Below are 19,108 nucleotides of genomic sequence, written 5' to 3' on the forward strand. Positions count from 1 at the left end.
AACTCTTCATTCACTTTCATGTATGTATCATTTTTACTGTTACTTTTGTTCAATAAATACTTTGTGATAAAAGGTGTGAGGAGGAAAGTGGTTCCATTTACTTCCATTGACCTGGGGTAATCCTAATTTCACTTCTCCGCATGGTACAAGGTAGCAAATGAGTCTTACCATCTAGCCTTAAATGTGGTATAGCAAAACATGCTCTGTATATATAACCTGCTTTAAACAGATATTTAAGGAAACAAATATAATTACTGAAACTGAATTGGAGAGAAGGGAATGGGTTTAATAAGTGTCCCCTGACCTTTTAAATCTTGAATTCTATCAATTGTTCTGTATTGAGATTGGAAGAGGGGGAATATTGGAAGAGGGGGAAAATTTACCATTTATTTTTTTAGCCACAACTAGTATCTTACTCAGTGGTGAAGGACTGAAAGCTTTCCCCCTAACATCAAGAACAAGACAAGGATACCCTGTTGCCGTTTCTATTCAACATAGTACTGAAAGTCCTAGCAGAGGCAGGGGGAGGCATTCAAATCAGAAAGGAAGAAATAAAATGTATTTACAGATGATGTCTTATATGTAGAAAACCCTAAAGAATCTACCAAAAAGAAAAAAACCTATTAGAGCTAATAAACTGAACAAAATTATAGGAGACAAAAATCAACATGGAAACATCATCTGTATTTCTACACATTATCAACAAAAAAACTTTCAAAAATTAAAATACCTAAGGAATAAACTTATTAAGGTAGTACATTAAGGTAGTACAAGACTTGTACACTGAAAAGTACAAGCCATTGCTACAAGAATTAAAGACATCCTGTGTTCATGGACTGAAAGACAGTGTTAAGATCAGACACAATACTCCCCAAAGTGACCTAACAGATTTAATGCAATTCCTATTACAATCCCAATGGCATTTCCTTTTTCCAGAAATTAGAAAATTTGTTCCCTAAAATTTATGAAATTTCAAGGGATCTCAATAACCAAAAGAATCATAAAAGAACAAAAAAGACTCATGCTTCTTTTTTAAAAATTAATCCTCACCCAAGGACATGCTTATTAATTTTAGAGAAGGGAAGGGAGAAAGGGAGAGAAGCATCAATTGGTTGCCGCATGTATATGTCCTGACCAGGGACTGAACCTACAAACTAGGCATGTTCCCTGACTGGGAATCGAACCCACAATCTTTCAATTTACTGACAATGCTCCAACCAACTGAACTACATCAAGCCAATCAACAAGAGGGCCAAGACCAGTGGGAAAAGGACAGGCTTTTCAACAAATAGTGCTGGCAAACTAGACATGCACCTGCAGAAGAATGAAGTTGGATGTCCACTTAACACAATACACAAAAGTTAACTCACTCTTAAAACGGGAAAATATTCATGCCTTTGGATTCGGCAATAGTTTCTCAAATATGCCACTAAGAGCAGAGGCAACAAAAGAAAAATAAATACACTGGACTTCATTACAATCAAGATTTTGTGGATCAAAATGACACCATCAAGAAAGCAAAACACAATCCACAGACTGAAATACACTGCAAATCACACACCTCATAAATATTTAATACCTAGAATATACAAGGAACTTATAACTCAACAACAAAGACATACAACACAATTTAAAAATGGGCAAAGGATGTGAATAAACATTTTTCCAAAAAAGATACACGAATGGCCAATAAGCACATGAAATGCTCAACATACTTAGTTATTGGAGAAATGAAACATCACAAGGTTCCACTTTACACCTGTTAGAATGAATATAATAATTTTTTTTTAAAGTTGGCAATGATGAGAAGAAACTGGAATACTCATATGTTACTACTGGAAATGTAAAATAGTGCAACGGCTCTGGAAAATAGTTTGGCAGTTCCTCAAAACCTTAAAAATTGAATTCCCAAATAGCCCAACAATTCCACTTCTAAGTAGATAAGCCCGAAGAATTAGGAAAACAAGGACACAAACAGAAGTGTGTACACCAGTGTTCACAGCAGCATTACGCACAGTAGATGGGAACAACCCACGGCCCATTAACAGATGAATGGATTAACAAAATGCGTATTTGTAGCACAGAATAGTATTCAGCCATGAAAAAGGAACTTCTGACACATGCTACAACATCAGTAAACCTTGAAACACTGTGCTAAGTCAAACAGGTCAAACACAAAAGGACAAATACAGTATGATTCCACGTGTATGAAATTCAGACAAAACATATATTTGAGGTTACCAGGGACCTGGGATATGGGAAAAATGGGGGATTATTTCTTAAAGAGTACAGAGTTTCTGATTGGAGTGATGAAAAATTTTGGAGAGAGTGATAATTGCTATACAACATTGCATCTAATTAATGCCACAATTGTGTATTTATGGCAAATTTTATCATTCTACCACAATTTAAAAAATAGTATACAAAACCCCTCAAAAAGCCCCCATGAATTGTCCTAAATTCATTCAGTCTAAAAGACAAGTTGCTGCATGATGACATGCGGACAGACTTTCAAACAGGCTGACAAAGCACCAAAAGGAATACAACCACTTTCATAGATCTGAAGTAGCACATCTGATGTGTGTTCCAATCCCTTGGAAGGAAAACAAAAAAGTCATCCTGTCTCACCTTTAGGAACCTTGTGAGTTTAGGACAAACTGTAAACGTTCAAAGGTTCAAAATTTCTGAGCTTCCAAAAAATTAAAAATGGAACTGCCTTACGACCCAGCGATTTCTACTTCTGGGACCATACCTAAAGAAACACCAATTCAAAAGAATATACATACCCCTATGTTCACTGAAGTGTTACTGACAGTACCCAAGATTTGGAAGCAGCCCAAGTGCCTATCAGTAGATGAATGGATAAAAAAACTGTGGTACATTTACACAATGGAGTTATTACTCAGCAGAAAGAAAAAAAAAGAGGAAATCTTACCTTTTGCGGCAGCACGGGTGGATTATGCTAAGTGAAATAAGGCAGTCGGACAAAGACGAATACCATATGATTTCACTTACCTGTGGATTCCCATGCACAAAATAACAACAAATTAGACTTACAGAGAACAACCTGTCACCTGTCAGAGGGGAGGGGAGTTGGAGGACTGGGTGAAAAGGTGAAGGGACTGAACAACAAAAAACCCCCACAGACCGACAACACTGTGGTGACAGCCAGAGGGCAGTGGGAGTGGGGGAAGGAGAAGAAGGTAAAGGGAGGATAAAGGGCGATGGAAGGAAACTTGACTTTGGGTGATGAACACACAATACAATATACAGATGATGTATTATAGAACTGTACACTTGAAACAAATTTTTATTAGCTGATATCACCCCAATGAAGTCAGTAAAAATTTAAAAAATTTTCTGAGTTTCAATTTTCTTCACTGAAAAGTTTCCAGGATCTGAATGTACTCAAGTTAAAAAAAATACCAAGTTCCTCAATAAAATAAAGATACATTCCTAGAACTTCCTAGGAAGAAGAATTTTATATAACTACTGGATTATAATTTTTTTACCTTTTATATGCAAGAATCAAATGTATAAATAACTGTCAAATTTTAACAAATCAAATTAAAAATGACACTTTGCCACTGAGTGCTATCCCACAGAGCTACGGTAGAGACTACTGTAGTCTGGCACAAATACACTGTGAGTTAAACATTACCGGCACAGTGAGACTTGGTTACCTCGAGAATGAGTCCCATAAAAGAAAACGATCCCATTCTGCACAGCCTCCTTCCCCCATAAAGAACTGTGACAACAAAACCACATTTTAACAACATGAAGATTTTGTTATTATAAATTTCCAAACAAAATGGAAGAATTTCCACGTAATATTTATAACCTTCAAAGTAATACATGTCTGTCAGTTAGAAATAACAGCAGTTTGTTAGGCTACAGGGTTTAACATAAAACTAATTTACAAACGTGAAAAGCAGTAGTGGTCCAATATTCACCATTACATACATAAATCTGTTTCTTCCAGAAAATTTTTTAAAAAAATTAAAATTTCAGTATCATAAAATATTAAAATAACACCCTAAACATGCCACAATCACTATTCACAAATAAAGTTAAAATGAAATATACAAAAATTCACTTAATACTGTTAAATAACAATAAACTACAAGATTTCCTGAACAGAAATGGTAGGACCCCTGAATGTTTTACAGTGAATGTCAGGAGAAAAATTAAGTTATGACTATTTTCATGACATATAAGCCAAAAATTTACATGACCATCTCAAAATATACCAATTAAGATTTGTAGTTTGTAAGATGCACTAAACAAATAGTCCTTAAAAGTTAACACAAATGCTTAGAACACTGTTACCAACACTCAGGTATGTTTGTGATGTTCAAAGAGATGCATAATTAAAACCATAACATTTATATCTGATTAACAGATAGTAACTACAATGCTTAAAACAATCCTCTAAGTCTCACTGCTCTCATTTGCATTCATCATGGCTCATTTCAAAGACAGCTTTCAGCTGATTCCAAGTGAATGTTAAGACATACATACACACAGCCTCCAAAAGAAATAAATTGTTCCTCAACGATATAGCATCCTTTATAATACACAAATAGTATTTAAAACAAAATAAAAACATGACCTCCCATGTTTGACTGGACTTGCATGGTTTTGTTTAAAATAGGTAAAGTGTATTAGTATACAAATATCCAATAATATGTGTACATACTTATGAAATAAGGTAAAAATAAATAATTTTGGATGCTTTAATTTACTGGTATCTAAGTTGAGATCCCCAAAATGTCAGGTATTCACTTGCTCCAATCACCTTCAGCATCACATGCTTCCCTGAACATAATGTGCTTATTAATTTCTTAGCTATTCTATTTGCCAATGTTCAATAAAAAAGTTATATAGATTACATAGCATGAACTTAGAGTGTTCAAGATGGCTCACTTATTTTACTGTTAAGCAAAGCTGAATTTACATTCCAGAAAACACCGCAGTTAAATTTTAAAAACGAACAAAAAATGCAGCAGTAAAATAATTCGTGAGGAGAAACAGAAGCATTCACATAATAAAGCCACTGCAACTTCTTCAGGCATTCAACTGTTGTGTTAAATAAACAGACAGTAGTTATTTAGCAGCAATGATTCCGCAATAAATAATGCACTGTGTTTCTCAGTCCTGCACAAAAATTGCAGCTACAGTTACATCAATAGCTGTAACCTACTGGCTCTAATGGCAGAGAAGACCTTAAAACCAACTGTACAAAAAATTGTCACACTGTGACAACAAATATAAAAACAATCTGTAGGTCTGAAATAAAAAGACTCCACTGTGAAGAGGACAGTGTAGACAGACGGAGATTCCAAGTCCACCAAAAGAAGTAATTGCCTTCAGATCTGAGTCCTTGATTGGTAAGAAAGGCTGGGGCTGGGCTTGAAACCATGTTATCAGACTTAAAAGAGCATGCTCTGTCTTCTGTTCTTCCCATGTCCTAAAATATAAAGTCATCTTATGAGGCAGTTCAATGTTCAGTTTTATCCCACATACAGTACTTGGTGACTCTACGAAGCTAACGTTCCCACCAGCAAAAGCTAATTTTCCATGGTAAGAGTGATCAGCACTGTCTTAAGTGGCCCTTTTGTCGCTGGGGTCAGTCTACAGCTTCTATGCTTCGAAGTGATGAACCTGATGACTAGGGAAGCACAAGATGTGTCTTCTGCCTCAGGTACCAGGGATGGCGTGTGCAGTGATCGAGCCAGGCCACTCGTAAGAGGTCTTTGTGCCATCTGCAGCTTTCAGGATCCCTGACTTGACTGAGTCAGATTTCTCTCTGAAGAGTTACTGAGCTGCCCACATCATACAGAAAAGTGAGTATGTGCAATGCTAAACACACACAGTTGTGGAATGCACTGTACATTGGTTTTTACATCAATAATTTTACTCATCAATTTATAAACCAAAAATTGGTTCCACTCAAAATTTCATGATCGACACGTGAAATGGTTTATGACAAACACACCTGTCTCTGGATAAGAAGAATTTCGAAAACCCGGGTCCTTTTGCAACTGAATCTCTTTCAAACTGAATATTGATACACCTAAAATGCATAGACAAAAATTATCAGATGAAGGTCTAAGATTATTAAAACAAATATAACCCAACTATATAGACAAATGTTTAAAAATGAACTCTGATACAACATGAAACATTTGTAACACTTTTACAGGTTATAGCCCTGCTAAATATTTTCCCTTTTGTCTCAATGTTTTAAGAAAGCCAAACACCATCTCCCTTCAGAACCAGCCCCCTGCGGCTCTGCTTTAAATCACGATTCAAGCACGTACTTCTCTAAAGAGAATACACACGTCTATCTCTCGGACTTCCTGGGGTTGGGAGACCTAATCCAAAGGTATTACTTGGTTTTTACTTTCTGTTCTTTTTCTCCCTCCTTACGATGGTATGAGGGTATCACGTCCTGAATCTATCTTTGGGTTGTTTTTAGAAACAAACAGGATTAGGTTTGTATATACTGCCTACCTCAACTATGGAAATGACATTAAAATGTAAATATCATCTTAAAAACACCTGTAATTCATCTTCTCATTTCCAATCTCTACGAGAGAGGTAATCTTTCATTAAAAAATACACTGTAAATTCTAAGTGAAAAATCTTAAGATTTGATTACAATAAGCAAACTTTGGTGAATTAACAGTCTAGTAAATGAGAATGGGAAATTAATAAAAGGTTTAGAAGTTCAGTACCCAAATAGTCTCCTAATTTCCCACTCATCTTGCTCAATTAAAAGTAAAATATTGAGGTGAGTTTTAAAAACAGAATGTTATGAGTAAAATCAAGCAGTTATCTCAGGCATGAGAAATGGACTGGTTTAGAGACTAACAACATGCTCACTGCTGCCTGACAATAGTAAAGGAAAATCATCTTTTTATCTTGAAAAGCAAATTTACTTTTACAAGAAAATAATCTTGTGTTTTGGTTATATTTCAGTATTCTTTGCCTGAAATCCATTTTTAACAACTCTGAATCAAAGCAGTACAGACTGGGACTAATGACGATGTCTATCACCAGATGGTACTTTCCAATTTAAGTCCAATGAGATTAATTACCCATGCCTAAGTACTATCCATTTCTTACAGAGTAGTGGCAATGTGCTCAGTGTTAAATAAATCAAAACACAGGCAAACAAGACAAGAGTTCAAGGAGTTCTGATCCAATTACATGAAAACCATAATTTTAAGGTAAAAAACCAACAGCAATCCCGTCCTAAACTCCTACATTCACCGCAGTCTCCAGCCCTGGACAAATGAAAATAGAAAAGGTATAGAGTGTTGGGGAGAACACTAAAATCTCTTACTTTCAGGTAAAGCGTGTATTCTCGGTCCCAGACTTCGAAAGTACACATGTTTCATGGCCTCTTCTGCGGAAACCCTTTTCTTAGATTCATACTGTGAAAAAGCAAAGAACTGCTTCATTAACAACTTCTCTAAATCCTGAAAAAGGGGGAAGTCAGCACCACTTTGATCTTGATTACTCAGTATATTCAGTTTTTAAAGAAACAATTTGGATTACTCCAGATACTCTAATTTGAATTGCTACTGAGATTACATAGTGACGAATATATTTCAACGCCAAATTTCCAAGATAAAGTTGGATTGTAATTAAAAATTTAGATTCACTATAAATTTTGAAGTGAAAAAAAATTAAAATATCTGAACTTTGGTGTCACTTTTCCTCATGGGTCATTAAAAATATACCCCAAACTTTTATGACAGATATTAAATAACATATTTTATACTCATTTCCCTTTATTTAAGGTGTCCAAGCTTCCAACTCCAATAGATGGATCATGAATGATGATGGTTCTAAGCTGGAGCTAATTTTGATAATTTCAGTCCTCAATTCCCAGACTCTCTTGCAATTAATGTTTGCACCAACAAGACTTAATTTTGAAAAAGCCTCACAGGGGTTTCTGGAAAAGTCTTTGTTTTCCAGATATAAGAGAACTAACGTGGCTGCCATAACCCTTATACTCTACCTCCTGCTCTGAATGATGATATGAATGGTATTTAGAGTTACAGCAGCCTGCACAGCAGTAAGTGTAAGGAAGAAAAAGAAAACGTAAGAGAACAAGTTGACATACTCTTTGGTCAGCGCCAGCAGCTGACTACCTGACTGTTCTCGGTTGCAGAAAGAGACTTGTCAAATACATTAAGAGAAACCATAGTATTTTTTCTACTTAAGCATATGCCTTAAGTATGCTAGATACTACAATAAGTAGTCTTATTTGATTGTCATGACAAATTTTTGAAGAAAGCATTATTGATCCCATTATACAGATGAAGAAAACTGAGGCTCGGAGAAGTTACTTAACAATTACGAAATAACACATAACTTACCTGAAGAAATTTTGTTATCAACTCGATTCCTTCAGAGTCTAACCTAGATACAGCAAAACAACAAGTGGAAGTTTATTCTCCTTTATCTTAGCTAATAGCAACTTTTCAAATAAAACTATTTCCCAAGTGTTTTAATCTGCAAAATACAGTGCCCTAAAATAGCCACTCTTGTTGCTTTCAAATAGACTAAAAATTATTTTATCCTCAAAAGCTAATTTTGCTACTTCTTTAAGAAGAAACCATAAATAAATGCATTTTGATCCAAATTTTTAATATACAAGGAAAATTATTAAAAATTTTAGAATTTTTAAAAATCACCATTCTGTCTCAAAACAAAGTAACCTCTATTTATGGGGAAAGCGTAAGTAAACTGCATCAGTTTTCAAAGTGTTCAACTGAAGGCAAGAGTACAAAAGCATCACTTTCCTATTACACAGCATCACTTCCCAATACATTATCCCTGCAGTCAAGTTAAACAGAAATGAGTCATTTGAAAAAATTTTACAGGGTGGTCTACTGAGTATGGGGTACCAGAACTATAAAGTTCAATTTAAATATGCCTTAGTAACTTCATAAAATTTAATTTAAAAGGTCTACAAAATAAATGATACTGTTGATAAACACAGATAATTTCAGTGATGAATTAATATAATAGGGAGTAGAGAGCTTAGGGATTATCTTAATGGGATAATATCCTGATCAGAAACCACAAATTCTATCTTACTGCCTTTTATTTGCAAAAGCACAATTATGAATAAAGAATATTTTCCCACCCGAGAGCTCATAGTGAGTATTGTGGGTACCGTGAATGTTATGGCCTAGACATTCCCTAGATTCTTTTAATCATTTGTAGTTTGCCATTCTGACAAATATACAGAGCTCCATGGACACAGACAAACTCAGGGCTAAGGTCATGAAGAATCTACTTTAAAGAAGAGCTTCAACGTTCTACAATGGACATTACAACAGCAACCAATATACAAATGACAAAAATAGGATTCATGCTACTTGGGAAAAGATACAGAGTCCAGCACATAAGATGATTCTTCCTAAGCAAGTCTACTTAGAGTGTTATTAGTTGCTATGGTTACAGTAAGACCATTAATTCACATAAACACTTTAAAGATATTTTTGGTATCAGAACTGTGTTGATATTCTTCCAGAGCTGCAGAATAAATGAAACTAGAACAGTGTGTTATGCTGTAAGCAATGAAGGGTTTTTGAGTAAAACAGACATTGGCCTCATTTGGTTACATGGTGCCCATTTTATTTTTTTTTAAAAGATGGAAAAATACAAAGAGGTTAGTTATACTATGTTACTTACTAAAATGTAATGCATTCTGCAAGTCAAAATTTAATGGTCGTCTCAGATGGACCTGAGGGTAGGCCTGAAAAGAAACTTTAACTGAATGGCCAACACTGAGGATATGAGAGGTCAGAGTTTATATTCTTCAAATACAAATCATGTCATTAACTTTGACCAAAACACTGCTGCATCACCTTTTGTCAGAGTCCATATTTTATTTATAACACCTTGTTAGGTTTTTAAAAATCAGTACAGAATAATAATGCTGTAGAAAGATAAATGGAAATGTCATCATGGTCTTCACGGCACTGACTAAAGCAGAGGTGTCCAACCCACAGCCTGTGGGCTACATGACCGTGGGCCAGGATGACTGTGAGAGCTGTCCAACACAAAACTGTAAATTTACTTGAAACACTATGAGAATTTTTTTGTGATTGTATGTCACAGTGTATTTAATGTGTGGCCCAAGACAACTCTTCTTCTTCCGGGGTGGCCTAGAGAGGCCAAAAGGCTGGACACCAAGGCATTAATTGTTTCTTTCTGGAAAAGGGAATAATCTACATAAACTCTATAATTCTAATACATATGTTCTATGCATACAGCTCAATTCTGTGGTTCACATACTCTGGTGATCCTTGGCCACTGAATTATAAAGTTAAATCTGACACAGTAAGGAAGAAGCTCAAATTAAATACTAAAATATTTAAGAATTGTGTATGTGTATTAAAAGAATCAAGTAAGTTTTCCCCTTTTTACTTAGAGAAAAAAAAATACCTGGGTGCATGGTTAATTAGAGGCTGTGGTTTGTATTTTGGGAAGTTGTAGTTCTTGAACTCATCATTTGAAGAAATACCTGGCCAAGTTTCCTGAGATGGTGTTCCTGAATAAAAAAATGAATATATATAAATATGTAAAAATTTATACATGTAAATATATATAAGTGGGTAGTAAAGTGTTGTAAAGAACAATTTACATTTAGTAGATGACTTCTGACTTTCAACTGAAATAGGAATGATGAAATAGTAAACATACAGACTTTTTTTAAGGACTATGCGATGCCATAAAAACGATGGTCCCTAAACTGACACCTATGCTAGATCTACTTCCTATCTAGTTAACATGTAAACTAGAACTATTTCGTAATAATATGCTAAAGGTCAATTTTTACTTGATCTTAGCCACAAGGCCAGGAAGTGATAAAGGTCAATTTTCAATAATATTTCTCTTCTCTATTCTTTCACAAAGGTGGAACTCAATAAATAAAGTTACTAGAAGGATCTATCTTTATCATAATTATGTTAATTACAATTCATATAACATCAGCTCTTTGTCTTAGTCTCAGTATCAAAGTTTTAAATATACTTTTTAAAGCCAGTTGTAAAAAAATGTCTAGCTACTCAATTGCTGTTAACAGATCAATGGGAAAAGGATTTCTTGTTACCTAGCAGTCGGAAAATTAAGTGCAGTTCATCTTCTACAGTTGATCCTGGAAACAGAGGTCTTCCAGAAGCCATTTCAAAGAAAATGCAACCAACACCCCTTTAAAAATATTAAAAATACATAAGAAATGATGGGTAATCCATTTATATGTTATGATCGCCTCTCTGAAGAACTGTGTACTAGCCTGTTTTCAGGAAATGCCTGCAGCGACCCTAACACTCACCCTAGTTGTCTCAATTTCCACATCGCTATACCCACTCTGCTGACTCCAAATGTCCAGCTCTCCTCTGCACGATCCTTGAAGAATACGATGGCTAATAGTGATTTGATGCTATATGTTAGGTAGTGGGTAGCAGGAATATAGGGAAAAGCAAATGATCAAGATGTTTTTATGCAGAAAGCAGAGATAGAACAGGCAGATACAGGTGTGAAGTGTATGAGTCTGGTGTGTGTAAGAGAAGAAAGACAAATGGACGGAGGCTCCCTCTTAGGCTCCCTAGAACTCTCTTCTAGGATTGGTGTGAATACAGTCCTCCCATTAAAGGAATCACAATCTAGCAATTGTACATAAAATTTAATTTTATTTTGTAATTATAAAAATGTTATATAAAAATGAAATGATGGAGCCATGATGGAAAACAATGATAGTTCCTCAAAAAATTTAAAAATAGAATTACCATAAAATCTACCAATTCCACTCCTAAGTATATAGCCAAAGGAACTGAAAGCAAGCCTCAACAACGAGATATTTGTACGCCTGTGTCCATAGCAGCATTCTTCACAATAGCCAAAAGGTGGAAACAATGCAAGCGTTCACTGGCAGATGAATGTGTAAATAAAATGCAGTACACACATGCAATGACTATTTAGTCTTAAAAGTGAAGGAAATTCTGTCCTGCAAAGCAAAAGGCTGCCAATTTGATTCCCAGTCAGGGCACGTGCCTAGGTTGCAGGTTTGGTCCCTGGTGGATACAAATACAAGAGACCATCAAACAATATTATTCTCTCACATCAATCTTTCTCTCGCCTTTATTCTCCCTTCCTCCCATCTCTAAAAATAAATAAAGTTTTTAAAAAAGTGAAGAAAATTTTGATGCATAAAAAAGTCAAATATCTACAACATGGGTCAATTCTGAAGACTTTATGCTAAGCAAAATAGGCCGATCACTGTATGATTCCAGTGAATACGGTACTTAGAAAAGTCAAACTCAGAGACAGGAAGTGGAATGATGGTTGTCAGAGGTTAAAGGGAGGAACATACAGGGAGCTGTTTAATGCTACAGAGTTTCAGTTTTGCAAGATGAAAAGGTTCTGGAAATGGATAGTGGTGATGGTTGTACAACAATGTGAATGTATTTAAACCTAGAATATTGTACACTTAAAACTGGTTAAAGTCCTGGCTGGTGTAGCTCAGTGGACTGAGCGCAGTCCTGCAAACCAAAGGATCCAGGTTAGATTTCCAGTCAGGGCACATGCCTGGGTTGCAGGCCAGTTCCCAGCAGGGGACACAAGAAAGGCAACCAAACACTGATATTTCCCTCTCTCCTTCCCTTCTCCTCTAAAGCTAAATAAATAAAATCTTTTAAAAAATTGGTTAAAATAGTATATTTTAAATTTTACCACAATTTTGAAATAAAGAACAATCTGTCAGTAACCAGAGAGGAGGGGGGAGAGATATAATAGGGGATAAGGGGCGGGGCATCAAGGAACATGTATGAAGGACACATGGACAAAGCCAAAGGGGGTGTTGTGGTGGAGTGAAAATGTAGACAACTATACTTGAACAACAATAAAAAATAAGTTTCAAAAAGAAAATGTTACACAAAATTATATAAAATTGTTCAATCCAAGACAACAGAAGGAAGTATATGATCTATCACCACATGAAGGCTATAGGCAATTAAATGCAACCACAGTTCAGAGGAATAAACTGCTATTGCAGGCTGGGCTGTATTGAGGAAGGATTTATGAAATATTGTTTTGAAAGTTCCCAGGTACAGATGCTAGTTAGAGAAACAGAGTAGGCATTCTAGATGGATGGACTGGTATGAGCATAGGAGGAAAGGTGGGAAAGCCCAGGTTATTTTTGAGATATAATGAACAGCCCATTTAGCTAAATGGAAACATTTGTGTAACCATCTGAGTAAGTTGGAAAAGGTAGTTTAGAGACATTTTAGGGACATCATTATTAAGTATCATGTTGTATTTTATTCTATAGGTAACTAATGGGAAAGGAGCAAAGGCATTTGAGTGAAGAAGTGCCATGATCAAAGCAGTGTGTGAGGAAACGGCTACATTATTTTACTATTTTTAGACCTCCTTAAGGCAAGTAGATTTTGGAGAATATTAAATGATAATAAAAACAGTAATTTTGCTTTAAATTACTAGGTACCAGACCCTCTATATATTAGCTCATTTGGCCTTAACATTATCCACAGAACAGCCATTTAAAATCATTATGGTGCCCTGGCTCAGTAGATTGGGCACTGTACCACAAAGTGAAGGGTTGCCTATTCAATTCATAGTCGGAGCACATGCCTGGGTTGCAGGTTCCATCCCTGGTTGGGGTGCATACAAAAGACAACTGATAGATGTATTCTCTCACATATCAATATTTCTCTATTTCTTCCTCCCTTCCCCTCTCTCTAAAAATAAATAAACAAAATCTTTAAAAAAAGGTCATCTTTGTTACTATTTCCATGTCCTTAAATGAGGAAAGTAAGGCACAGGCCTATAATTTGAATAAGGTTACCATACCATAATAGTGGTAGAACTGGTATTTAAAACCAGGTGATCTTACCGGCCAAATCTTAGTCACTGCTTATACTGTGGCTCTTTAAAATAACATCTCTAAAAGTCAAGTATCTATCAGTATGCCCTGTGTTAATAACTACATTCTTTCAAAATTATAAATGGAAATAACATTCCCATATACTTACCACATGTCAATCTGTGTTGAGTATTCTGAGGAACCAAGAAGCACATCAGGTGGCCGGTACCACAGTGTGACAACTTCATTTGAGTAGGTCTTTGTGGGAACTGACTTAGCTCTGGCTAGTCCTTTATAGAAAAAAGAAAACAAGAAATAGCTATAAATGGATTTCCCAGCCATATCCTCACAGTGACTCCAATCACAAGGATGCCTGGGATGGCTACTCTGTAGTTTCTCAAAGCTCAGCACAATTAGTTTTATGAATTTTTTAAGTGCACATGGTTTTAGGTCAGCGAATCCTTATGCAATTGAACTAAATAATAGTAATTCCATAATCAGATATTATAGCTACTTTTATGCATATGAATGCACCTAATACAGTGTCTGGGTTAATTTAAACTTATCCATGAATTGTGATGCCAAAATTATTTCCTATTTTGTTCCCAATACAAAACAGGCCAATGACATGGAGATAAACCATTTTACTTCTTACAGCTATAAGCTTCTATCACCTTTTAACCTGATTCCATTTTTCATTTGCTATACCAATTTTTATCAAAAAAGAGAAGTTACTGGTTTCCAGAATCTGTTTTTTTGTGTGTGTCTGAAACCTATTTCTTTTTATAATTTCTCAAAAATTACAGCTGACATACAACACTGTATTGGTTTCAGGTGCACAACATGGTGCCTAGATATTTACACACCTTACAGAGTGATCTCCCTGAAAGTCTGACCCATCGGGCACCATCCCGTCAAGTTTCACTGACAATTCCCTTGCAAAAATGTATTTACAGAAAGTTTCCTTAAAATAAATAACAGCCATTCTGCACTCCTTTTAAATGTTAAGTTATAAGAATAATTTTAAAGTAAGACAAACCTCACTGCCTTCAGATATTATTAATTGTTGTAAATGATATAAAACATGCCACATGTTTGCCAATTTAATATGGAATTAACTGGTTATTGAGAAATAAAGGTGAAAATTCACAATTTTACCTCTTGAGCCACTGGCATGAAACACTTGTTTTTACTACCTTTAAGCCTTGAAATTCTGAAGAAGCAACTTTAAAAGATGTTTGAAAAAATATGAATTTATTTTAGCATATAGTTTATTTCAAACAACAAGGAATATTTCATTTTTAGGCTGTGATTTCTGTTTTGTATAACTTAGGTATCTGATTAAAATATTAAAATTTAAGGATGGCATTAAAGGATAATCCAGTATTCCATTAAACTGGATAAAGTCACTGGAATGAAACCAGAAGTGAAAATCACAGCACTTGCACCACTCTGGTTTAGTACAATGGCTAACAGGTGTGACTGGAACAATGATGACACACTTTCATTTAATTGTGAGTTTTACTCCACCATCCCAACTTGGAAAAATTAGTTCAACAAGTTATTTTCCTACCAATTCTGGTTAATCAGCAAGATGAAAGCAGCTTTCTGATCTTTTTTCCTGGTGTTAATAGTGGCTCATATGGGGACAGAGGATAGGGCCACAAGTTTAATGATCCTCTAACCTATAATTATCAAGGCAATTGCTAGTTATACCTTACTCACCTACTCCTGAGAGAATTCTGAACTAGGGGAGCTTGTTCAAACAGCCTCCTGGTTCACAATGAGAATTTCAGTATTGGCATGAAATTAAATAGTAATCCCTTCCAAACCAAATTAATTGTGATATAAGCCTTTGTTTATTAATGAAAATATCTTAGTACTTCCTAAACCTGAATTTAATTGATCACAGGAGAAAGGGAGCATTTTCCCAGGGATCAAGAACAATTTACAGTAAAACATTCAAAGTTGCCTGACCCTCTCTTACTTGCAACCAATAAAAAATAACTAATATGTCCTACTATACAACCAATAAAATAGAAATAAAAGCGATAGACAAAATTGATTGTACTATCTTAAGGGACAATCAGAATTTCCTGTTGGCTTGCTTTGTGGAGATTCAAAACAACATTTCAAGCACTGACAGTATTCCCATCCCCCACGAAGGTAAATTTTGACAGTCATTGACATTTCTTTTTTGAATTTCTGGTAGCCAAGCTGGGTTTCCCTATTATTGTCATTCATTTTGGGATTAAGAAATAAGAACCAGTAAATGCAGTTTGGCCAAAAAAAAAAAAATGATGGTGGTGGGATAACAATTATGAGGGAAATAATAAACTATGGGCAGGAGACTGTATAATCTATGTGAGCATAAGTAAATAACTTGTAATTTCTTATTTAACCACCTATGACTCACCCATTTCCTCTTTAAGGAAGGAAATACAAATAGCAACCTACCTTTCAATCAAATGGTAAAGTGTTAAATAAGTAAAAGTATAGGAATTTCTAGAACAAATTCACCATTTAATAACAGTGAGCTTTTAATATGTTACTAAAACAATAAAATGGCTACTATATGGTTTTGCATTACTGCCCTGATTTATACTAAGACACCAGTAGTTTTACTCCTTACTGCTTTTGGATCATCGGTGTAAATGTTAACACAGTGAAATGAGAATAACATTTAAACATAATTTTGATAACATATTACACATTTGGATCTTAGGGACCTATGGATCACACCTGAGAATGGTGCTTTCAGAACTTACTAACATAACTCACTCAACAAAGTTTTTGTCAAATATCTTATTCTGTGGGCTATACAGAAAATTCCCTCACTTATATAACAGCAATTTCACAGTGTTAACGGTTGTTCTTTCAAACCTAACCACCTGGAACTATCTATAAATAACGCATTCACCCCATACCAAAATCTGCGAGCTTCAATTCTCCTTTCTCATTAATGAGGAGGTTCTGTGGTTTCAAGTCTCGGTGTAACACTTTTCTTCTGTGGCAATAAGCCAGACCACGTAGGATTTGGTATAAAAACAGCTATGGAAACAAATAAATAGAAATTAGTCTTACAGGTGATAAGATACACTTTGGTATGAGTTATGGTAAAGAGAAAAGCATAGGCCTAGAATAGTTGGGAAGAAAAACAGATGTATAAGGCCTTTTCCTTATATAATTTTCTATTTCAAGCATCTATCTATTTTTTATTCTCATACCACCTATGAAAATACAGAAAATAAAGTGAAATGAAACTGTCTTAGTAATGGTTCACTTGTTATACAAAATGATTTAAAATAAACATACCCTTGTAAACGTATAAGCCTACTAAGGCTTAAGGTTTATCAAATTCTGGTAAATGACCAATCTACCTCTATTTCTACCACCCACCCTACCCCAAAATGGAAAACCTGATCAGGGGCAATGTCTTTAAAATAAAGTATGAGAATTGGTGGTAGATTATGAAAACTCTGAGATGTGAAACAAAGTGGTGCTGCACACGCAGTTTTGGCAAATTATGTGCTATAAAAATAAACTAACCCAGCTCCTGTCACCTACCTCCTGGGTGTTTTACTTTTAGCACCTCCTACTCAGCCTACAGAACCTGCTATGATTCAGAAAAGGGAATTGGCCCTGCAGAGCTCGGAATGACTCTCTGGAAGAAGTAATCCCTATAAATCCAATGGTAGACTTCTGTGTTGATGTCGGTGGAAAAAGGGATGTGGAACATGGTTCTGACCCTTTGGGGTTGACAGAAAAGGAGCCTACAGTACAGAGGACTGAAGAGTATATTCTTGGTTTACTTGCTGGGGAAAAACAGAGCATTAGAGCAGCTATTTTCAACCTTTTTTATCTCATGGCACACATAAAGTAATTACTAAAATTCTGCAGAATACAAAAAAAAATGTATTTTTTTTGCTGATGTGACAAAAAAACGTGTAATTTTGAATCATTCACACCAGATGGCTATTGTATTGGCTATTGCCATTTTCTTATTTCACAATCTAAGTGAAAATAGGCCAGTACCACTAACTAAATAGTCAGGTATTAATTATATGTTTTAAAAATTCTTGTGTCACACTGATTGAAAATGGCTACAGTAGAACATTGAGAATAAGTCAAGGCAGAAAGTGAACAATAGGCCTAAAGAATTTCTAAGCAGCAGAGTTTTTTGCTGTACTACATATTTATGTTTTTTTTTAATATTCTAAAATTACTACTTTCATACATTCCTGTTACTTTTTACGTTTGGAAAACACAAGTACAGAGTTAAATTTGCTACTTAAATAACTATAATACTTTATACTTTAAGCCAGCCATATAGACCTGCTTTAAGAGATAGAAACTTCGTCCTGGTGTGGCTCAGTGGACTGAATGCTGACCTGCAAAACCAAAGGACTGCCAGTTCAATTCCCATCAGGGCACATGCCTGGGCTGTGGGCCAGGTCCCCAGAAGGGGGCGTGCAAGAGGCAACCACAAATTGATGTTTCTCTCCTTTTCTCCCCTCCTTCCCCTATCTCTAAAAATAATAAAGTCTTAAAAAAAAAGATACAAACTTCTCAAACCTCTGTCAAGTTATAATTAAGGGCTTATTTTCTTTCCAAATTATTTTTAATAATAAAAGCAGGAAAAACCAAATAAAAACCACAAAGAGAAACACATGCAAATGAGATTCACAACAACCTGCAAAACAAAATGTAAAATATGATGAAGACAATTCTCAAAGAATGTATATGGAAATATACTGGAAGCCCTATTCTAAAATTTGTAGCAATGTGGTATCCAGTATGTTCTGAGCTTTTAGTAAAAGAAACGGATTCTCTTCTATATCTACCAGACTCATAATTTAAAAAAAAACTTTTAAAGTTACTATCTGCAGAGCTGGAACTGTCTCAAACACACAGCCAGGACAGCCTATTTCCAGAATATTTTCTTACAAACTGGCATAAGTTTGGATAAATAAGCCTTTGCCAAATTCGGAGTGTAACACTCCGGTCAAGACACCTACTGCAGGAACACAACTGTACCAAATGTTTTCGCTTGATTTTACTTTTACCTTACTTTTGGGTTTCATCCAGCATTGACTATTACGCCAAACTTTTCTGGCATTACTTGCATCTTTACATATACAGGTAAGAAAACATAACAATTATTTCACTTTTCCGCCTGACAATAGAAAGTGGTATTTC

General features: G+C 35.2%; 1 protein-coding gene across 1 annotated transcript in view; it reads right to left on the bottom strand.

The window, feature by feature from the left end:
- Positions 1–3,767: 3,767 nt before the first annotated feature.
- The window catches only part of CDK17 (cyclin dependent kinase 17), an 84,632-nt gene continuing 69,291 nt past the window's right edge, over positions 3,768–19,108 (bottom strand). The window contains exons 10-17 of the mRNA XM_037068504.1: positions 16,837–16,960; positions 14,079–14,199; positions 11,141–11,238; positions 10,474–10,579; positions 8,394–8,436; positions 7,352–7,442; positions 5,999–6,076; positions 3,768–5,470 (exon numbers count right to left, since the gene is read on the bottom strand). Coding sequence (XP_036924399.1) covers positions 5,433–5,470; positions 5,999–6,076; positions 7,352–7,442; positions 8,394–8,436; positions 10,474–10,579; positions 11,141–11,238; positions 14,079–14,199; positions 16,837–16,960 — 699 coding nt within the window. The 3' untranslated portion in view covers positions 3,768–5,432. The remainder of the gene's footprint in view (positions 5,471–5,998; positions 6,077–7,351; positions 7,443–8,393; positions 8,437–10,473; positions 10,580–11,140; positions 11,239–14,078; positions 14,200–16,836; positions 16,961–19,108) is intronic.

Source organism: Sturnira hondurensis, unplaced genomic scaffold, assembly GCF_014824575.4.
Source record: "Sturnira hondurensis isolate 20B ecotype Veracruz unplaced genomic scaffold, ASM1482457v3 Scaffold0017436, whole genome shotgun sequence".
Lineage (NCBI taxonomy): Eukaryota > Metazoa > Chordata > Mammalia > Chiroptera > Phyllostomidae > Sturnira > Sturnira hondurensis.